The 19,717-nt window shown below is 45.3% G+C and overlaps 2 protein-coding genes across 4 annotated transcripts; one reads left to right on the top strand and one right to left on the bottom strand.

Moving 5' to 3' along the window:
• Positions 1–1,432: 1,432 nt before the first annotated feature.
• Positions 1,433–9,571, bottom strand: cdk5rap3.L (CDK5 regulatory subunit associated protein 3 L homeolog; the record flags this gene model as incomplete). Its single annotated transcript, NM_001096507.1, is given in 14 exon segments — positions 1,433–1,520; positions 1,712–1,883; positions 1,986–2,191; positions 2,274–2,362; positions 2,783–2,864; positions 2,975–3,085; positions 3,170–3,320; positions 4,160–4,296; positions 4,741–4,919; positions 5,001–5,049; positions 6,128–6,228; positions 6,537–6,668; positions 7,397–7,442; positions 9,537–9,571. Coding segments are annotated over 14 exon segments (1,527 nt in total). The 3' UTR covers positions 1,433–1,454.
• Positions 9,572–16,172: 6,601 nt separating this feature from the next.
• Positions 16,173–19,516, top strand: prr15l.L (proline rich 15-like L homeolog). 3 transcript variants are annotated; one of them, XM_041577107.1, is made up of 2 exons: positions 16,173–16,533; positions 18,362–19,516. In XM_041577107.1, exon 2 carries the CDS (start codon positions 18,377–18,379, stop codon positions 18,662–18,664), a length of 288 nt encoding a protein of 95 aa, XP_041433041.1. In that variant the 5' UTR covers positions 16,173–16,533; positions 18,362–18,376; the 3' UTR covers positions 18,665–19,516. The 3 variants fall into 3 exon arrangements, with proteins under 3 accessions (XP_041433041.1, XP_041433042.1, XP_041433040.1); XM_041577108.1 differs by having other exon boundaries at positions 16,174–16,377; XM_041577106.1 differs by having other exon boundaries at positions 16,176–16,792.
• Positions 19,517–19,717: the final 201 nt, after the last annotated feature.

The raw sequence follows: 19,717 nt of genomic DNA, 5'->3' as shown, positions 1-19,717 counted from the left end.
CACCCAGGAGCAGATGGACTGAGCCCTAATTGGTAATTACAATGCAAGTGCCAGCTGAGAGACTGTCCTGGGACAAACTGTCACACTGACATGTCACTCACTGCTCTCCTCCAAACACAGCAGCATGCTGGGTAATATGCAAATAACACACACAAGGGGCCTGGCCCTAAGGTGTAGTTAGTACAAGCCCGTTATGGCACTAAGGGAAGGGATCCCATGATAAATCAGGGCTGGCAAGTGTGGGGGCAATGCAGAGGAATGTTCCACATCTCATGGTAGAATCCACATGCCTGCATTTTCCCTGCGTGAGAAACAGGGAGGAATATAAAGTCATTAATTAGAACAACAGATCTGTCCCTCTCTGACCTGTGCAGCAGCAGCAGATAACTGCAGAAGCGCAGAGATGGATTTCACTTCTTGCATCTATTACTCTGGGGGTTGAGCCCCTCACTTGCCTTCATTATACCACGAGCTGGAAATATAAAACACACAAATACCTTTAACACACTATCGATCCCTTACCCAATGGATATATCCTGCAACCCCTATCAAAATCTTAACTAGTGAACCTTCTCCTGCTTCTGAACTGCAACTCCCACAATGATTTGTGACTTACAAGGTGAGGAATAAATAGATTGGCTGTTCCACAGCATCTTGACCAGATCAGATACACTACCCCTTACAAGTCCTGTAAGAACTGAAAGATCTCCTGTACCCCATCTGTATTATAAACATCCACCACTCAGAGGTTAATTCCTTTTAACCCAAGGATCTAAGGTGTAGGGATGGTGGAGGCTGCAGTTCAACAACAGAGGAACGGCTTCACTCAGAATATTCCTATTGGGAATGGGATTCTATACTCCAAGTCTCTGCCATCTTATTGGAAGCACTAAAGGGTTCAGCACTGAAGCAGGTGCATATAACAGGGATATATAGATTTATGGGACAGCACCTTGAGGGTCCCCCAACATATCATTAGCCACAGCCCTGCACAGTGGCCGCCCACATCTCCGCTGGTGTGGCACAAAGTGTGCAGAGCCCTGTGCTCCGGTAATGCTCGGCGAGGATGCTGATTAATAGATGCCATCACTCATTGTCCGGCTGTAGGGGGCAGTTCCCCCCGAGTGTGGAGATAACAAGCAGCCAGAATAATGAGCAATGACAGGTCACTTGTCATTCTGATGGGATGTAATTAGGGAGCGAGAGAGAGGGGAAAAGCATGTATCACCCAATGTGCTATGATACGAGAGGATGAGAGAACAGGGGAACGGCAGAGACATGTATGATAAGAGATGGGGGGACTGGAGGGAAAAGACAATGAAAGAGAGGGGAGAGTGGGGGAAACAGTAATGACTTCAGTGGTTGTGGTGCGGTGAGGCCTTTCGGGATAAAAGACTTTCAGACTTTACCAAAATAATGCTTTTTTTTTTTATTTGCAGTTGAAAGCATAAAGATCAGAGGCCTGTACCAATCAGATTGACAGGACGGTTGTTGTACCTCTTGGACAGGTCTGCTTCAATCTGCAACACAGAACGAACAGAGAGAGAGAGGGAGAGAGAGACAAGTGGGCCTTTAGTTTTAAGTGTTTTTTCCCATGTTGCTGCACTTTCTGTAGCTCTGGTTACGCCAGTGTCACAGCTTCATCAACCCAGTAACATGTACCTGCTAATTATTCTCTAACCCAATCTACAGTTCATGTGACCAGACTCACCTGCTTCTTCAGCTCCCGACTTCTTTCCTGTAGAAGGGACAGCCTGGGCTCCAGACTCTGTCTCTCTTCCTGAGCTGCTCTGCCTCTCTCTACCCAAGAAACGCTCTTTTTCTCCAGCAGTTGTGCTTGACGCAGGCGCTGGCCCAGATGATCCGTCACACGGTCCACATATCTAAACACAGAATCATGTTAGTACTGCCCATACGCTCCCCACATTCATACATACCCACCCAAATGAAGTGCCTACCTATTCCATGACTGCACAGGAACTCACCTGGGAGATGCCAATATTAGGAACAGCTGGCGCATCCGTGTGTCTGTCAGTCGGCTGATGAGGCCCTGCACAACAGATATCATGGCGAGCACTTTCCCCTGTGTCTGTCCTTGCAGAATAGATGGGGCTGTCTGGAACTGTGTTACAGTGACAATGTCTGTGTCGCACTCCATACTCTGCTGCCACTGACACAGGAACAACTCTAACTGCAAAGACATGATAATATTACACTGAGTAGGGAAAATGGGAAATCGAGGCAGCAAGAGAAGTAAAAGAATGAAAATTCACCTCCATTAATTCATCCACAAACTGATTTCGCGTGTCTGTGTTTTCTAGGACCGAAAGAGCATCTGAACCGCGAGCAACACCTGGCAGAACTGAGAAAATGGGAAAGATTCCGTTACTTGGGGCAAATGAGACCAAGGGTGGTACAATATCTTCTGGGATAACTGAGACCAATGGAGAGAATGTCTCTTTGGGGGCATCTGAGAGCAAAACATGAGATGGTGTCACATTGGTCTCAGGTGCCCCAATGGGGAGATTCATCCGAGATCAAGATATCTGGTAGGGTCCAATAGCGTCACCCTGAGAACTTTTAGATGTCGCTAATGGGCCTGCATTAAGTGAGACAAAACATGGCCCAATTCTCCTTATCCTCAGAAGACTCATTTCCAATGACAGAACTGTAAGGCGATTTAATTAAGAATAAAGTAACAGTATGACGAGATACTTTGCTCGTTGGGAGTTTAGCGAGGGTACTCTGCAGTGACACCTGCTGGGAGTAAGACGGCACTTACCATTGCTTCCAGTTTCCAGTACAGTGATCACTGCTGTAGGTTCCTCCCCCGCGTCCCAGTTTATGCCGTCCACTTCTGCAGCCTGAGAACACATTTGGAGCAATATGTGATGTGGTGCCAAAGAGAAAGAGTAATTGTAGCCATTTCATGCAGTTCCCTTTACATTTTATACATCAGACTTTCTCCCTGTACCTCTGGCTCCACTGAGATGCCCCAGTCTATCTCTCCTGTAGCCAAACTGTCAAGCCCTTCTTCTGTTTCAGCTGCCGTTGATGGTTGCACCTCGAAATCTCCCCAGTTGATCTATATGGAAAGAATAGGTCAATAACAAGTAGTAAATGCCCTGTAAAATATGGGATGCCCCTTGCCTAAGCTCCATGCGCTTACTTCTCCTTCCTCTGGGCATTGTGGGGTCTCTTGTTTCTCTTTGTCAGGGCGCTCTACCCTCCTTGGTGCCTCCCCCACTCGCCACTCATAGATGGTAGTGTCTCCACATTTCTGCACGTGCCGAAGGATAGGAAGGGCCTCTTCGGGTGAGCTGCATGGGGAAACAGAATTCACAATCATTTTAATTTCCCCCAATGTCTTTATTAATCCATTCTTTAACCCTTGTCTACCTCCATTGCCTTCACATTGCAACAAAACCTCTCTCAGCTGCATCTCTTTTCCTTTTAATCCAGTGTATTTAATCTTACAATATAAATTATTTTCACTGGCCGACTATAGTGCCGGGTTTAGGGAGAAGGAAATATCAACCAGAGGGCTCAAGAACAAATTTGCTCTGATATCAATCGGATAAACTGGAATTAAATCAAGCAGAACTGCATTAAGGACGGCCTCCTGAGCACCCTGCTCCTCCCAGAATTCCCTAACTTGCCAATCTGAATGGCGTGCAAGTGAAGGGGCAGAGTCGGGGGATGTTTATGTGCCTCCCACCAGCCCACTCCTCATGAATACCTCTGCCAGCATTTGGGGGGAGCGAAAGTCTTTGTGCTCCACTATTTGTTTTTTAACCAGTGACGCACACAAAGTGGTGACAGGTGGAGCTCAGTGCCAAAGTGCCTGCTTGACCTCAGCACTCCATTTAATAAATTCAGGAGCAGTGACATGCGGACAGCGGCTTTGTATCCCTGCTGATCTCCGCTGGACGGCAGTTGCAAACCAAACGTGGGTCCTATAAAACTAGGGGAACATTATTCAGGCTGTGAATCTGAGAGACAGCTGTGAAAATTGCTATGCTAAAGAAAGATAGAAACACAAAGGCATATATATTAGGAAAAGGGTACAAAACAATAGCCATGCATTTGGACATCCCAATGGGAACTGCAGTTCAGTTATTGTCCCATTGCCGTATTCTTCCTGCTGCTTTATTCTCACCTGTCACATACAAAGGTCACACAGGCCTGGTACAGCTGGATAGCAGACAACAGCCCTGCAGCATCAGCCCCGATCTGCCTCAGGACAGAAGGAACATCGCAAACCAATGCCACAAGTTCTTTTCGTATATCCTCACCCTGCACAGAGAAGGTACATGGGATGATGCAGCTGCAGTGCAACTTATTGCAGCAAGTTAAAGGAGATAGGGAGGTGGCAAGAAAGATCATCACCGATTTACAGGCAGAGAAATTGCTGTCCTCAAAGAAGTATCACATGGCAGCCAATCAGAAACTAGTTTTGATCTGTGCACCACTACTATAATGTCAATATAATGTCAGCAAAGTCTCCATAAGACAGAAAGGACAGATGAGACATGTTGGGAGGGTGGAATAAATAAAAGATGGAAATCGCAAACAGTAAAGGAAAACAGGATTCCTTATAAAGAACAATGTTTTGCACATACGGAGGGGGTGGAGATTTTATACCAGTGCCTACTCTCCCTATATTAAAGGAACGATGTGCAAGAAAACATAAGGCAATGATTGGGCTTGGCAGTGGCAGAGGGAAACACATGTCCTTACACTGATCCCATAGTTTTTGCAGCTGTTATAATATTGTTCTCGCTGTTGTGCTGCTCCGTGCAAGCACTCCTCTGCCCGACGCTCACTCTCCAGAGACAGCTGCTCACAGCGAGTCATTTGCTTCTTCAGAGCTGGGATCTCATAGCTCACGCTGCGCATGAAGAGACTGGCTGACTCCCCTGCACAAGAGACACACAAACAGAGAGCTCTCACATCACTGCACTGTCACACACAAACCTGCTACTCCATAACATACTCACCCAGATACGTGTTATCAGCCTGGTACAAAGACACCACCTCTTGCCAGTCCTACAGAGTAAAATAATACAATTATGCCATGAGAGAAAGCAAACAATCAAGTCTCACAAATTCCTACAATAGTTCTGCAAGGAAGTTGTGATGCATGGATATAAGGCAAGATGTGCAGAAAGCTGCTACATGGCCCAATCTGCAGGAAACTGAGTTACAGGGCTATCTTTGCATGAAGTAGGGTTAGATTAGATTAGATTAAATGATGGCGGCCATACACTAACATATAGGGCCCTGCCTGACCAATATCTGGCAGAAGATTGAGCAGGTTTGTTTGTCCTATTTGATCGAGGACAACACCTCTGCATTGATGCAGTCCTTGTCCTAATGGCCTACATGGAAAATATAACCCAGTCACTGGCCAGAGGCACCAAACGATTGGGTCAGCCCAATATTGCCCAACTCATGGTGGCCACATCAGTGTAAACTCTGTTTGGTGACCTCACCAGTTTAAAGGTGGCCATAAATGGGCAGATTAAAGATGGTCCTTTAGACCGATTCGGCAGTTTATGTGCCCATGTGTGGAGGCTTCTGGTGGGTCTCCCCGATCAATATCCGGACAAAAATCGGCCTGATATCGATCGGACAGGTTTGATTTTTCCTGCAATCGAGGACCGCATCGGCTAGTTGATGTGGTCCTACAACCGGTCTGCACCCATTCACTTCGTTGTAATCTGATTGTTCGACTCTAGGGCCAAATGTTCAGATTAACCCGATATCGACCCTGCCGTTAGTGTGAATATTGGGGAAAGATCCGCTCATTTGGCGACCTTATCGTGTATGTTCAACAGTAGCAGGAGGAATCTGCATTACACGGGCAGATTTGACATGTCAATATGGGCTCTTTAGATCAAGTTGGCAGCTTATCTGACTGTGTATGGGCCCTCCCCGACTGCCTTCCAACAGATCTATTGGGCAGGTGTAATGATGCCATCTGGCAGGCACCACATCGGTGTGGTCCTCACTGCACAGGAAGATTATCGGCATGGGCGACGATGGTCTGTGTTAAATTAGGATGAGCCCAAAGCTAAATTTCAAATGGTTAGTAAATTTAGTAAGCTGGGAACGAGCCAATCACCTTCATTCTCTGAGAAGAGTATCTACCAAACAGATTCCTGGTTGCGGCTTCCGTTCCTTTCAGGATCTCCACAATCTTCAGACAGTGGAAGTAGTTAATATCTGGCCAGTATGAATACACGATTAAATTAATAACAATGAACGAATCATTATAAGCGTGCAACCTACAGCATTCAAGTTTGTTATCACCGTCGAAAGGCAGGAATTACCTTATTTCTATTTGCACTGAAAGAAGAGTCAGACTAAATAACAATTACTATAATAACTTTTGCTCTTTCAAGGTTAAATAAAAAAAACAAAAAACATTTGAAACAAACTAGTAAATAGAAAATATTTTAAATATAAACCTACAGAAGTATGTGTTTACTACCCCCATTACAACGCATGTAAACCCTATGCCTGTCACTTACACGTCCCAGAGAGCAGACTGCGGATTTCGTCGTGCTCGGGCATGTCCTGCAAGGCTTGGTTGATCTTCTCTCTTATCTGCAGGACTTTGCTTTGCCATTTTAGGGTGCAGTGACGCCGGTCCACCAGCCAATCTGGAAAAACAGCAGAGGAAACGGGTTAAGAAAGGGGGGCAAAGAATGTGACAGCTCCTATTGATGCAGATATACAGAGAATGATGAGTAGGGATAAGGCACACAGTGGTCCCACATACAGCTCCAATGCAGGACAGTTGTGCAGGGAGACTTTATCCTGCTGTCAGTTATGTGTTCCTGCTCCTGTGTGACCTCAACCCCTCAAGGCCTATTCTCAGAAGCAGCCACTACATTACCCTGTTTTATTACATTTACAGACACATTAAAATCCTATTAAAAGGGACTCTTTGGGGTCAGTGAATATCTCATCTCTTTTATTTTAATTTTAACTGCTTTAGATTGTACCACATGGCTATTTTAGAAAAAGGAGGAAACACTTGTACCTGTGCAGGTACCTTTTCTGCCTACCCCTAGTTTGTAGTCGCTTTCCTCTACTGATCTGTGGCCTCCCCTCCACGTCAGGGTGGACAAGATTGCCAGCCAGGTTGTTTAGGGTGCCCGGCGGCTTGGTCCGGCCCTGTGGCTAGCAGTGAGAACGGGGGGGGGGGGGGATCAAGGTATTTTGCCTTGAGCAAAACGCCTCTCTGATCACCACAACTCCCTGCAGCTCATCACTTCGCTCACTGCAAATATTATTCAATTCTTCTTGTGACACAGCAAAATAAACCACTTGTTTTTCTTTAAAGTAGCCTTGAATGGGCTCAGCGGACACTTTATTCCCCCCTTACCAAGCAGCCGGCCGGTCTGTATATCAATCGGCAAGTTCTGCACGTCCTGTAAGGAAATAAGAATATATTTCATTAGTTGTTTCTCCCACGGCGGCCGCCCTGTCCATACGAACAACAAAGTGACATTGTGATACGAAGCGACAGAGATATTGTTTATCAACTTCACCTGGATCCTCCTGCCTCATTCTTTCAACCCCAATAAGTTCCACTGATTATTCTGCCAGTTGAAGTCTCTCTGCTCTCCAGACAATGTTGCAGATTCACTAAAGGGCCAAGTGGCTAAAGTTATCGGCTTTTCGCCAGCGTTACCACCCGCAGGGACATCGCCGATTTACTAACAGACACTCGCAACCATTCACTAGAGAAACAGACCAGCGATATCGCTCATTCGCACTCTATCGCCAGGCGACAACTCACTCTGGCGAATGGACGTTACGCTGCAAATTCACTAAGATGTGGATTTTACTGAACGTTAGCTCTTTCGCCAGACTTGCCTTCTCCAGCTCAGACCAGCGAAGTGCATTGGAGCGCATAGAACTCCTCAATCTCCTGTCACTTACATCATATTCTGAGTGGAAAATGCATCGAAGCTCAAAAAACGCTGGCAACTTTTCCTTTTTTCAGGGTGATAGGCTGCAAAAGTCCTTACAATTTCTTTTGGGGTAACTGGTTTCCCCCTTACAATTTTTAACATATATATTAACTAGTGGGCTTGTGTGTAGTGCAATATATTAACTCTATTGTATTTATTAAAAGGATACTGTCATGGGAAAAAGAGCAAACAGATTTTTTTTATATTCAATTTTGAAATCTGACATGGGGCTAGACATTTTGTCAATTTCCCAGCTGCCCCTGGTCATGTGACTTGTGCTCTGATAAACTTCAATCACTCTTTACTGCTGTACTGCAAGTTGGACTGATATCACCCCCATCCGTGACCTCCAGCAGCCTAACAACTAGGGTTGCCACCTTTTATAAAAAAATTTACAGGCTGTTGGGGGGGGGCCTCAAATGGGCGGGACGTGACGTCAAAAGGGGAGGGTGTGATGTCAAAAGGGGTGGGGCCACGCAACGGAGACCGGCGGACGCTAGAAGAGGCAAAAGAAAAGGTAAGGGCAGGGGATTTGGGGCTAGGCCGAGGGCTCGTTTTGATCGTATTACAAATTTACCGGCATTTACATTGCCGGTAAATTTGTAATACCGACCCCGGCCTTGGCAGGTATTTTACTGGCAACCCTACTAACAACAGAACAATGGGAAGGTAACCAGATAGCAGCTCCCTAACACAAGATAACAGCTGCCTGATAGATCTAAGAACAACACTCAATAGTAAAATCCAGGTCCCACTGAGACACATTCAGTTACATTGAGAAGGAAAAACAGCAGCCTGCCAGAAAGCATTTCTCTCCTAAAGTGCAGGCACAAGTCACATGACTGGGGGCAGCTGGGAAATTGACAATATGTCTAGCCTCATGTCAGATTTCAAAATTAAATAAAAAAAAATCTGTTTGCTCTTTTGAGAAATGGATTTCAGTGCAGAATTCCTTTAAGGTTCCCTGGATTTGTATAAATACAAATTGACCTGAGCGCAAGATCTCTGGGGACTTTTCGCTAAGCACAAATGAACGCTCTCGTATCTTTGCTTTGAAATACTCGCATTGCAGAAGTGAAAAGTCGCCAGCGTTCGACGTCCAGGACAAAACTCCGCATTTTAGTGAATTAGCGTTGTCTGAGTGAATTTTCGCCTGGCAAAGTGTATCGACGGGTGCGAAGCGGTCGCTGGCGACTTTACGCCGGTTAGTAAATGTGCCCCAATGTACGCGAGGGACTTGACGCGACACAATCCATTACTGGCCAATGGGAGCGGCTGAGGGAATGAGCTGAGGGACACTGTGAGCCTAAGGAAGTGGGGGAGGGAGTATTTCACGTGACAGGAGATAAAACAGCCCTCAGCCTATGACAAAACTCAGTCAGACATTTCTACACATAAATAGAAACCATTCCAGTCAGGTAAAGCGTTAGTTCAGCGGTACAGCTGCTTGTTTATAACAATACGCGGCTTTAATGCACAAACCGTCACATTGTCGGTGCCTTATTGACCGGACAGCAAACAATGACGTCAGCTAAAGCGCAGACCTACCTGCATCCCGGCTCCCGTGATTCCTAGCCCACGTGTACCGGACACAGAGCGGCCCGACCAATCCCGACGCGACGTGTCCCGCCCACCACATACAATGTAGCCAATCCAAGAGCACAAGGCGTGGCTCCGTGAGTGAACACGTATCAGAGGAAGGAGACGCCTGTACTTCCGTAAACACAGCGGCAGAGGGCTCTGAGCTCCGTGAGGAGATGAGTTGCGCCTGTCAGACAGCGGCTGCTCATGTGTCACTATAAAGTCACCTCACCTTGTCACTTATTTATTACTGTGTTTACAGCAGAACAAGGATATTTACCACAGATCCAGTGTATCCAAATAAACCAAATGTTTAAAAACAATTTCCTTTTTCTGTGTAATAATAAAACAGTCGCTTGTACTTGATCCCAACTAAGATATAATAATTACGGAAAGATCCCTTATCAGGAAAAAACAGGTCCCGAGTATTCTGGATAACAGGTCCCATACCTGTACTTGATCCCAACTAAGATATAATTAATCCTTATTGGAGGCAAAACCAGCCTATTGGGTTAATTTCATGAATTCCTAGTAGACTTTAAGGTATAAAGATCCAAATTACAGAAAGACCCATTATCCACAAACCCCCCAGGTCCTGAGTATTGTGGATAACAGGTAGGGTTGCCACCGGGCTGGTATTTTACATAAAAATGATGGCTGATTCCAATGTTATTAATAAGGGGAAAAGATTAAATATATAGGAAGGCCGGTATTTTTTTTGGCGACTCTAATAACAGGTTCTATACGGTGACAGGCTACAGGGACCCTCCTTTCATCATATAAAATCAGTTGAGGTCACTGGTCCTGGTCAGTCTGACTGGTAAATATATAAAGTTTGATGCCAATAAGGAAGAGAGAGAAATATACAGGAAGACAGTGTTGTTGTACCAGTGTCTTATCTTCCCTATACAGTATATAAATATAGATTTAAAAAGAGGGTTTTGTTGGGTTCCAATCCCTGTGTGTGTGTTTGACACGGGGGTAGGATTGGCAGCAGCACGACTGGAACTCACACTCCCCATACTGGAGACTCATAGGGGCAAATTCACTAAGCGCCGAAGCTCCAAACGCTAGCGTTAATTCGCTAGCGTTTGTCATTTTCATTACTGCGCAAATTCACTAACGAACGCTGGCGTAGTTTTGCTAGTATTACTTCGCACCCTTACGCCAGGCGAATTTTCGCTAGCGACGTAACTACGCAAATTCACTAACTTGCGCAGTGTACTGAACGCTACCTTTTACGCTAGACTTCCTTCGCCACCTCAGACCTGGCGAAGCGCAATAGAGTAGATAGGGATTGTTTCAAAAAAAGTCAATTTTTTTTCTAAGTCCCAAAAAACGCTGGTGTGTTTTCTACATGATGGGTGATAGGCTGAAAAAGATTGAAAAATTTTTTGGGGCTCCCCTCCTTCCCCCCTACATTTCCTGACTCATGGCAACTTACCTAGACAGTGGGCACATGTGTAGGGCAAAATAAAATTTGTATTTGCTGATTTGAAGGTTTTCTAGGCATTTGTAGTGCTGATACGTATTCCTCCATTGAAATTTGGATTTCGTGCCGTATGCAAATTAGCCTTCGCTAGCGTAACTTCGCTTTACATAGCGAATCAACGCTAGCGCAACTTCGCAACCTTACGCTACCCCTGAGCGCAACTTCGGATTTTAGTGAATTTGCGGAGCGCTGGCGAAACTACGCCTGTCGAAGTGCGGCGAAGCGCGGCGAAGTTGCGCCTGGCGCAACTTCGCATCTTAGTGAATTTGCCCCATAGAGAATTACTTGCTGTTCAGCCATGTTTTCCCTGCAAGAAGTGCTGGATTTACACAGTGGCCGCCCCTAGGCCCTGGCCTTCATCACCCCGTCCCCTCTCCTTCATTCACGCACACATTTTCATGGTCAGGAGCACTGGGGATTGGCACACGGGAAACTTAAAAAACAATTGTATCTCCTGAGGAGCCCCAGAACTTCCAGAACAATGTGGATGTGGTTGAGCAGGATGCTGCCCCCTAAAATCCTGCTGCCCTAGGCCTGGGCCTTGGTGTCCTTTGCACAAATCCAGGCTTGTGTGCAGCTCTACACATGGTTTGGAGATAACAGGAGATGTGAATAAGGCACCTCTCTCTCTCTCTCTCTCTCATTCTAGTAACCTGAACCTACAATGGGTAACTCTGGTCTATATACCCCTCAAGGGGCAACTCGGGTGTATATATACAGTAACTCAGGGGCACTTCAGCTCTATAATATAAACTCCTTCTTTGGTCTCAGGTCTGGACTGGGAGTCAAAATAGGCCCCGACATTCCAACTAAACAGAGGCCAAATAGTCCCCCACCAGCCAAACTAAATACGGACTTTCTATGGGACCTTACAGCAGCCCCTCTGGCATTTGCCACAACCCACAGATTGCCAGTCCAGATACCTCTTTAGGGGCACCTCAAGTATATATAAATCCATACTATGGTCCAACTAGCCCACTGGGGTACAGAGAGAAAATCTTGATCAGCCCTGGTACTGGTACGGTTGCCACCTGTCCCGTATATTACCGGCCTAGCCGGTAAAAATGATGGTTGATCCCAATGTTATTAATAGGGAAAAAAGATAAATATGTAGGAAGGCCGGTATTTTTTTCCAGAAAAGGTGGCAACCCTAGGTACTGGTCAGGGAAGGAGGGCCCCAGTTGCCAGGCCCAGTAATTTACTGGGCCTGGCCAGTAAAAATGATGGTTGATCCCAGTGTAATTAATAGGAAAAAAAGTATAAATAAATATAAATATACAGGAAGGCCGGTATATTTTGCAGAAAAGGTGGCAAGTCTACTCTAGTGTGACGCTGTTGTTGTCTTATAGTTGGTCGAGCCCATGGCCAAAGTCTGAGAAACACAACTATGGTGGGTACCAGGGTATGTCCAACCTGCAGTACAGCAATGGTTCAGGCCTGGCTTCAGGGTAGGGGAGAAGGGTCCTTTGCACTACACCCCCAGACGCAGAGGGGCCCTTTAGGGAAATGTAGCTAAATGCATGAAGGACTGATCAATAATTTATACTTTTTAGCTAAAGCCGCTCTGAAGTTGCTGAAATTTTTAAAGCAACAACAGAGAATATCCCTGGCTAACGTGCAATATTTGTAAGTATATAATTGTTTTTCTGAAAAGAGATTTTAAATGATCTGTGGCCGAGTGAGTAGAATCCATTGTGTTGCGCAGCCCCCTCCCTCCTGCTGTGTGAGCTGGGAGTCAGGCTTTCTGCTCTGTACACAATGGCTGTACAATAACACTTCCCACATTGTGCAACGTAAAGCCCAGTGAATGGTACAAGCAGCTCTTTCATTTCATTTGTATTTTCTCTATTGATTCCTAATGGTTTCCTACACAATGAGCATGCATGTTCACTATATCAAGCACTGCCCTCAATATAAAAAAAAAAATCTGTTCCATTGTTTACGATTTCCCAATTAATAGAGGGTTTGTTCCTGTTGGATAATTTATCCGGTTGTCATAAAACTTGAGTGGAGTTGTTTCTGTCCTCTGCCTTGCTAAGCTTTCTCATCTCAGTCACTCTGCCAAGTGATTCTGACTTCTAGGAACTATGTTCTAACCCATTTAAGGTGGCCATGCACATACAGATAACTTGGTATGAAATTAATTATCTGTGGCCCACAATCATGTACGGGATCCGTTATCCGGAAACCTGTTATTCACAAAGCTCTGAATTACGGGAAGGTCGTCTCCCATAGACTCCATTCTATCCAAATAATCCAAATTTAAAAAACGTATTTCCTTTTTCTGTGTATTAATAAAACAGTCGCTTGTACTTGATCCCAACTAAGATATAGTTAATCCTTATTGGAAGCAAAACCAGCCTATTGGGTTTATTTCATGTTTATATGATTTTTCAAGGTAAGAAGATCCAAATTATGAAAAGGCCCCTTATCCTGAAAACTCCAGGTCCCAAACATTCTGGATAAAAGGTCCCATTCTTGTAACATAGTAACATAGTCAGTGCCGATTCTGACTAAGGAGCCGCAATGCCGCCCCCCCTCACCAACTTACGTGTCAGGAGAGGAGGCAGAAACACTATTGCGGAGAGCGCAATTGCGCTCTCACGCAATAGTACAGCCGAATTTCCGGTTCAAAAACCGGAAATTCGGCTCTTAAAGGTGCAGGAGCGGCTTTTTGCCGCCCCTAGAATCCTTTCAGGCGCTGCCGCCTGAGGCGAGCGGCTCAGCTCGCCTCATTGGCGGCGCGCCTCTGAACATAGTAACATGTCCATCAAGTTCAACCTTTTTTTTTTTCTTTTTTATATCTGCCTGCCAGTTGATCCAGAGGAAGGCAAAAAACCAGGGGCATAACTACAGAGGAAGCAGACCCTGCGGCTGCAGGGGGGTCCAGGAGGTATAGGGGCCCCATGGGGTCCAAATAATGCTCAATTTCAAAATCTATTCATAAACCAGGACAACCTCTGGATATGTTGGGGGCCCTAAAATGAATTTGCTGTGGGGGCCAGTAACATCTAGTTATGACACTGCAAAAAACCCATCTGAAGTCTCTCCAATTTGCCTCAGAGGGGGAAAAAATTCCTTCCTGACTCCAAAATGGCAATGAGACCAGTCCCTGGAGCAACTTGTACTATGAGCTATCTCCCATATCCCTGTATTCCCTCACTTGCTAAACACCATCCAACCCCTTCTTGTACCTATCTAATGTATCAGCCTGTACCTCTGATTCACTTCCCAGCTCTCCCTGTAACACCCCTTTCCCTCCTCTAATCTCATTGGCTCCCTCCTGTCTGCTGGGAGGAGCTACTGGTGAATAAAGCATCCAACCCTTCCTTGTACCTATCTAATGTATCAGCCTGTACCCCTGATTCAGGGAGACAATTCCACATCATTGTACAATGGATATCGGTCAGGGGTCAGGTAGGTTTGCTATCTTATGCCCATATTAGACAGTAGGTGACAAGGCAAAAAGAGCCTGAGCTCGGGGACGGATCAGAGATCTGCAGAATCAAGTGTGTCTGTGTAGTAAGAATACATTTATACTTCCTTTTGGCAGGTTGAATAGTATTTATGCAACTTGATTTTTAATATAAACCCAGCTTAATGACCTCAAAGAGCTAATAAATCTAAATCAAAGCCAATCTTTACCATCTCTATGGTTCTACTTTCTTTATAGTAAAGTGCATGGAGTTTGCACACAGAGCAGGTCAAGGCAACTGCAGTAGACACCCATGATCCTCTGTCTAGGACAGCACCTCATAGTCTGACTGCCCAAGGTAGGGGGCATCTCTGCAGGGTCGGACTGGGCTGGTGGGATACCGGGAAAAAACCCGGTGGGCCCAGACCCCCTCCCCTGATCTTCCGGCCCCCAAAAAAACAAATGGTGCTGTCTTTCACGTATGCACACATCTGCCCGCAGTTCGCGCAAGCACGTGGGGGCCCCCACAGAGGTTTGGAACCTGATGGGCCCCCAATGTCTAGTCTGACCCTGCGCCTCTGGGTCCGGTGCTTTTGGCACATAAAGGCCCATAAAGGATATGGCTGGAAAACTCATTTACATCTGGGGAGGGAAGAAGGTTTAACGTGCCCTGTTTCCTGCACTTTAAACTTTTGCATCTCAGGACCCCCCAAGGCCACTTAAAGTGCAAGGAGTGCTCAAGATGGGCTCCCCTATATCTGGTTTTTATTCCAATGCAAGGTGCAAAGTGAAGCAGCCCCTACTATAAACACAGACTTAAACACTAAGGGGGTTATTTATAAAAATCCGAATTGATCCCATTATTTTCTGAAATAGACTGACCAAATACACACGGGTTATCTATCGATACATTTTCCCGGAAAAATCCCAGTTCAAGAAAAAGTGAAAAATGTAAGAAAAAATTTGAATCAAAATTTTTTGGATTTTCTGCCCAAAAACCCAGATTTTTGCCCCAGAGCAGATCAGGATATCTTCGGGACTTCTCCCACTGACTTATATACAAACTTGGCAGATCTGAGATGCCGGATTTTCGGATTCAGACTTTTTCTATCCTCAGGGTATAATAAATTGTTGGGGTTTTTTTTCCATTAAAAATTTGGATTTTAATAAATAATCCCCTAAGTGCAATGGGGTGTAACCCTCCAGCACTGCTTGTAGCAAATGAGCTTGATAATAGACCCCATACCAATAGTAGTGTGTCACATTCAGAGTCACAGCAGTGCAGAAAAAGTAGGGAGCATTATTCCCAGTGGCACAATACACATTTGTGAGTGCAATGGTACAACGCAAGCGACATGCAAAAGACGGTTCTCTGTGAGAGAGTAGAAACCCAAGTAACGGAGAAACAGCAATTATTAAATATAGTTGCACAACATGGATTCCTGACTCTGCAGCTATAATCCCACGGCTGCATTCTTTCACCTGACTGGGCAACAATGGTCTCTCCCTCGTTCCCTGATCTAACCCCAATAGTACAGATTGAAAGATTTTCTACATTCCTCCACTATTCATATTTTGGGCGTGTGGTGATACTTAGCCCTTGTTTAGACTGCAGTACATTCCTGTGCCTCTCAGTCACCTGCAGGACTTGGTTACAAAGTGACAGGTGTGTCCTTTCTATAAATATTCATGTCACAGTTCCTGCTCTCTCCTGTTTGTTGAGCTGGGAGGGTCAGGTTTAACCTTCAGAAAGAGGCAGAGACACCTGTACCAGGCTGAGACTGCAGTGAAAGCGACTCATAAACTGCCAGAGACAGACATCCCTACCTGGGGGAACGAGAGGGTTCTCTGCATGCTGGAGACAGACGCACACCTGTGGAGCGAGCAAGAAGAAGGCAAAGGTAACACTGCGACTGTCTCTTCTAGCAGACAGATCTGAAGACAACTTTGTTCTCAGGACTTGAGATACCAAACTGGATGAGAGAGAGGGGGCTATAGAGACCACTGTACAAGAAGAGATTTGCTTCGGTGCAAAACTTGAGACACCGGAAAATAAGGTGAAAAGTCTCTGCCTGGGGAGGGACCAGAAAGACACCTGTGCACCTCCAAAGGTCTCACTACCATTCTGAGAGATTAAAATACCTGTGTAGAGGGCAGATTTGGGAATAACCATCTGCCAGTGGACAAGGCCTCACTACAGCTCTGTGACTGGGGTCATTGTGCACCCAAGGGTGAAGCCATCACTGAGGGACTAACAGATAGAAGAAAGGGCAGCAATAGAAACCCCCAACAGAATAACCCAACTCTTACATACAGGTTCGTTTCATCGACTATGTTTTTATGACCAGCTTCATTTTTTATTCCCCCCACCCCTCCTCACCCCTCCTCAGCTATACACTAGTACTTGGTCTCCTCTTTCTCACTTGCCCTCCCCCAGTCATTCTGATCCCTCTGTGCTCCCTCCCTCTCTTCTCAGTCTCCTTATCCTCTATAAGGGTTCTTCTCCTCATCTCTTGTCTTCTCTGCTCCACTACTAACCAATTCCAAGCAGGAATATAGAAAAATACTTCCTTTCTTGTCTACTTTCCTGCCTGTTTCTCCTGAATTGCCTTTTTAAAAGTTTTATCCACATCCCCTTGTTCTTAGTGACAAGATCTGTTTAATACCTTGGCCCCACATGTATTCTTGGAAACCATCCATCCATGGAGCAATCTGAATTTGATAAATCGTTTCTTATGTTTGAATTGCTTCCATGTAATGGTTCCATGATCTGATATAACCCCAGATCAATGGTTGCTGGAGTATTTTTTAGTTCAAGTATCACCTTTGAGGTCCAATCTTTGTTCAAGTAACCCCTGAGCTCATCATTAGGTTAGAGATCTAGAGAAACATCAGTATATCAGCCACAGTTCCAACTCTTTAAATTCTCACCCCAAACCTCACTGTAATTGAATTCAAGCTGGGCTTTCTAGGAGAACCAATAGGCTTCTCCCCTAAACCCTATTCCAGACTGTCCGTCATGCTGAAACCCCCTGCCATTGCTTTAATCTCATGGGTTGGTGGAGCCACAGATTCTTTTAAAATGTTGATGTCAAGGAAATCTGTGGAACCAGTGTGGCATCATTGCTGTAAATGGCATCTTCTTTCTTTCCTTGGAAAGTCACATTTAGCCTCCACTTGGTCCAGATTACTATGACCCAAAGCAAAGCTCTCTTTATGGGGATGAGTTCTCTTGGTTCCACACATCAGCAGATGTTGGCATGAGGAATGGGGAAGTGCAGGTCAATATGGAGGCAGCAGGACAATATGGCGTACGTAGTTGATGGCAACTGTAATACTTTATATCACTGGGAGCCCTTGGTCATGCATACACCACCAGCTTAAAAAGGCTGTAGGTTGGCCAATTTCACTTCTACAAGCGGTTCTTTTCCCCGAGCAAATCTAAAGGACCCATTGAAATGATTATCAGGTAGAGCATCATGGCAAAAACATCCCTGTTTCTTCATGCATTTAATCCACTGTTTACATTTTCATCTGGCACCAAAAGAGGCGAGTTCTGAAGTAGCTTAGATAAGGGGGTAGGTAAACAGAGTTTTCTAATTAGGGATAAAAAAAAAGAGAATGGCTGTATATGGCATTTGTCGGCAATAAATCTAGTTATTATTCACTGATCCAATAGCTCTACATGCAGTGGGCTGGGTTGTGTTTCTAACCTTGACATGGCAGTAGGGGGTATTCTTAAAAAAGAATATGGATGCAGGTTGGGCCAATGGGAATGCAACCTGTGGTACTTTCTTTTCCATGCCCAATGGGCAGATACAATTTTCCGACCTGGGGCATGAGATATTTTTATCATACTTAGCATATGCTCTCTTCCTTTTCCAGCCACCTCCTGTCTCCATGGCGGAGGCCTCACACAGTTGGTGGAAGCTCACCTTCCTGCGCAAGAAGAAGTCCACCCCCAAGGTTGTGTATGAGTCTGTGACAGAGCACATAGGTGATGAGAAGGCAGCGGAGGAAACCCAAGGAGAGAACTACACTGCTCGACTAGAGAGAATTGTGGACAAGAACACCAAGGGCAAACACGTGAAAGTGTCCAACTCGGGACGTTTCAAAGAAAGAAAGAAAGTCCGCCCTGCACTTAATGAGACCCCAGGACTTTGTCCCGAACAACCACCGGGGCAATGAGGTCACAATGGACATACCAAGACTAAAAAGCTTTGCAAGGCAATAATGGCAGTAGGAGCCCTATACTGTGTATCGAGTTCCCTGCCCGGCAAAATTCCAACAGGATCCCCTTCCTCATAATATATGGGGGGGCTCATAGTTACTTGATTCCTTTTAACTCACTGCTCCTTTTGTAAAATAAATCAGCCAATGGAAACGAGGAATACTTTGCCCTTGTGACATCTTCCTGCACAATGACTCGCCTGGCTGGAATAAATAGGCAACACCTAGCCCATGACTCTTCATGCATGACCTCTAGCCATCCATGCTTGCGAATGCTCGGCTTTCAGTTCTCCAATCACGTTCAGAGACGCACGCATTGTGTTTATGGGTGCGTGCACATCTTGGGCCCTTAGCAGTAGAAGCGTTCATTCTTCAGATTGTAGGTCTGCATAGGCTGCTTTTGTCTTCTCCATGTTTAGTCTGTCCTGATCTTTCATGCGACTGCAAAGCCACTTACACCCAATGCCAGGGGCGTAACTATAAAGGGAGGTGACTGCAGGGGGGCCCAGGAGTGTAGAGAGGCCCAATCAATGAGCAAGTGGTCAATGGCCATACGTTTTAGGACCTCTAAGATACATTTGCTATGGGGCTTAGTATCATCTAATTATAGCACTGCCAAACATGCCACAGTTCAGCTATAATCCAGTTAATACATGTATAACAGAAGAATAATTATTGTTATTATCATCATCATCATCATCAGGGTATTTATTTCGCCTCTAATCTATTCTGCAGACAGGTGAACCTGCCTGTATATTTATATCAGCACTGCCTGTATATTTATATCAGCCCTGCCTGTATATTTATATAAGCACTGCCTGTATATTTATATAAGCACTGCCTGTATATTTATATAAGCCCTGCCTGTATATTTATATCAGCCCTGCCTGTATATTTATATAAGCACTGCCTGTATATTTATATAAGCACTGCCTGTATATTTATATAAGCACTGCCTGTATATTTATATAAGCACTGCCTGTATATTTATATAAGCCCTGCCTGTATATT

The sequence above is a fragment of the Xenopus laevis genome, chromosome 9_10L (genome assembly GCF_017654675.1).
Source record: "Xenopus laevis strain J_2021 chromosome 9_10L, Xenopus_laevis_v10.1, whole genome shotgun sequence".
Lineage (NCBI taxonomy): Eukaryota > Metazoa > Chordata > Amphibia > Anura > Pipidae > Xenopus > Xenopus laevis.
This window is presented reverse-complemented; position numbering and strand designations above follow the sequence as displayed.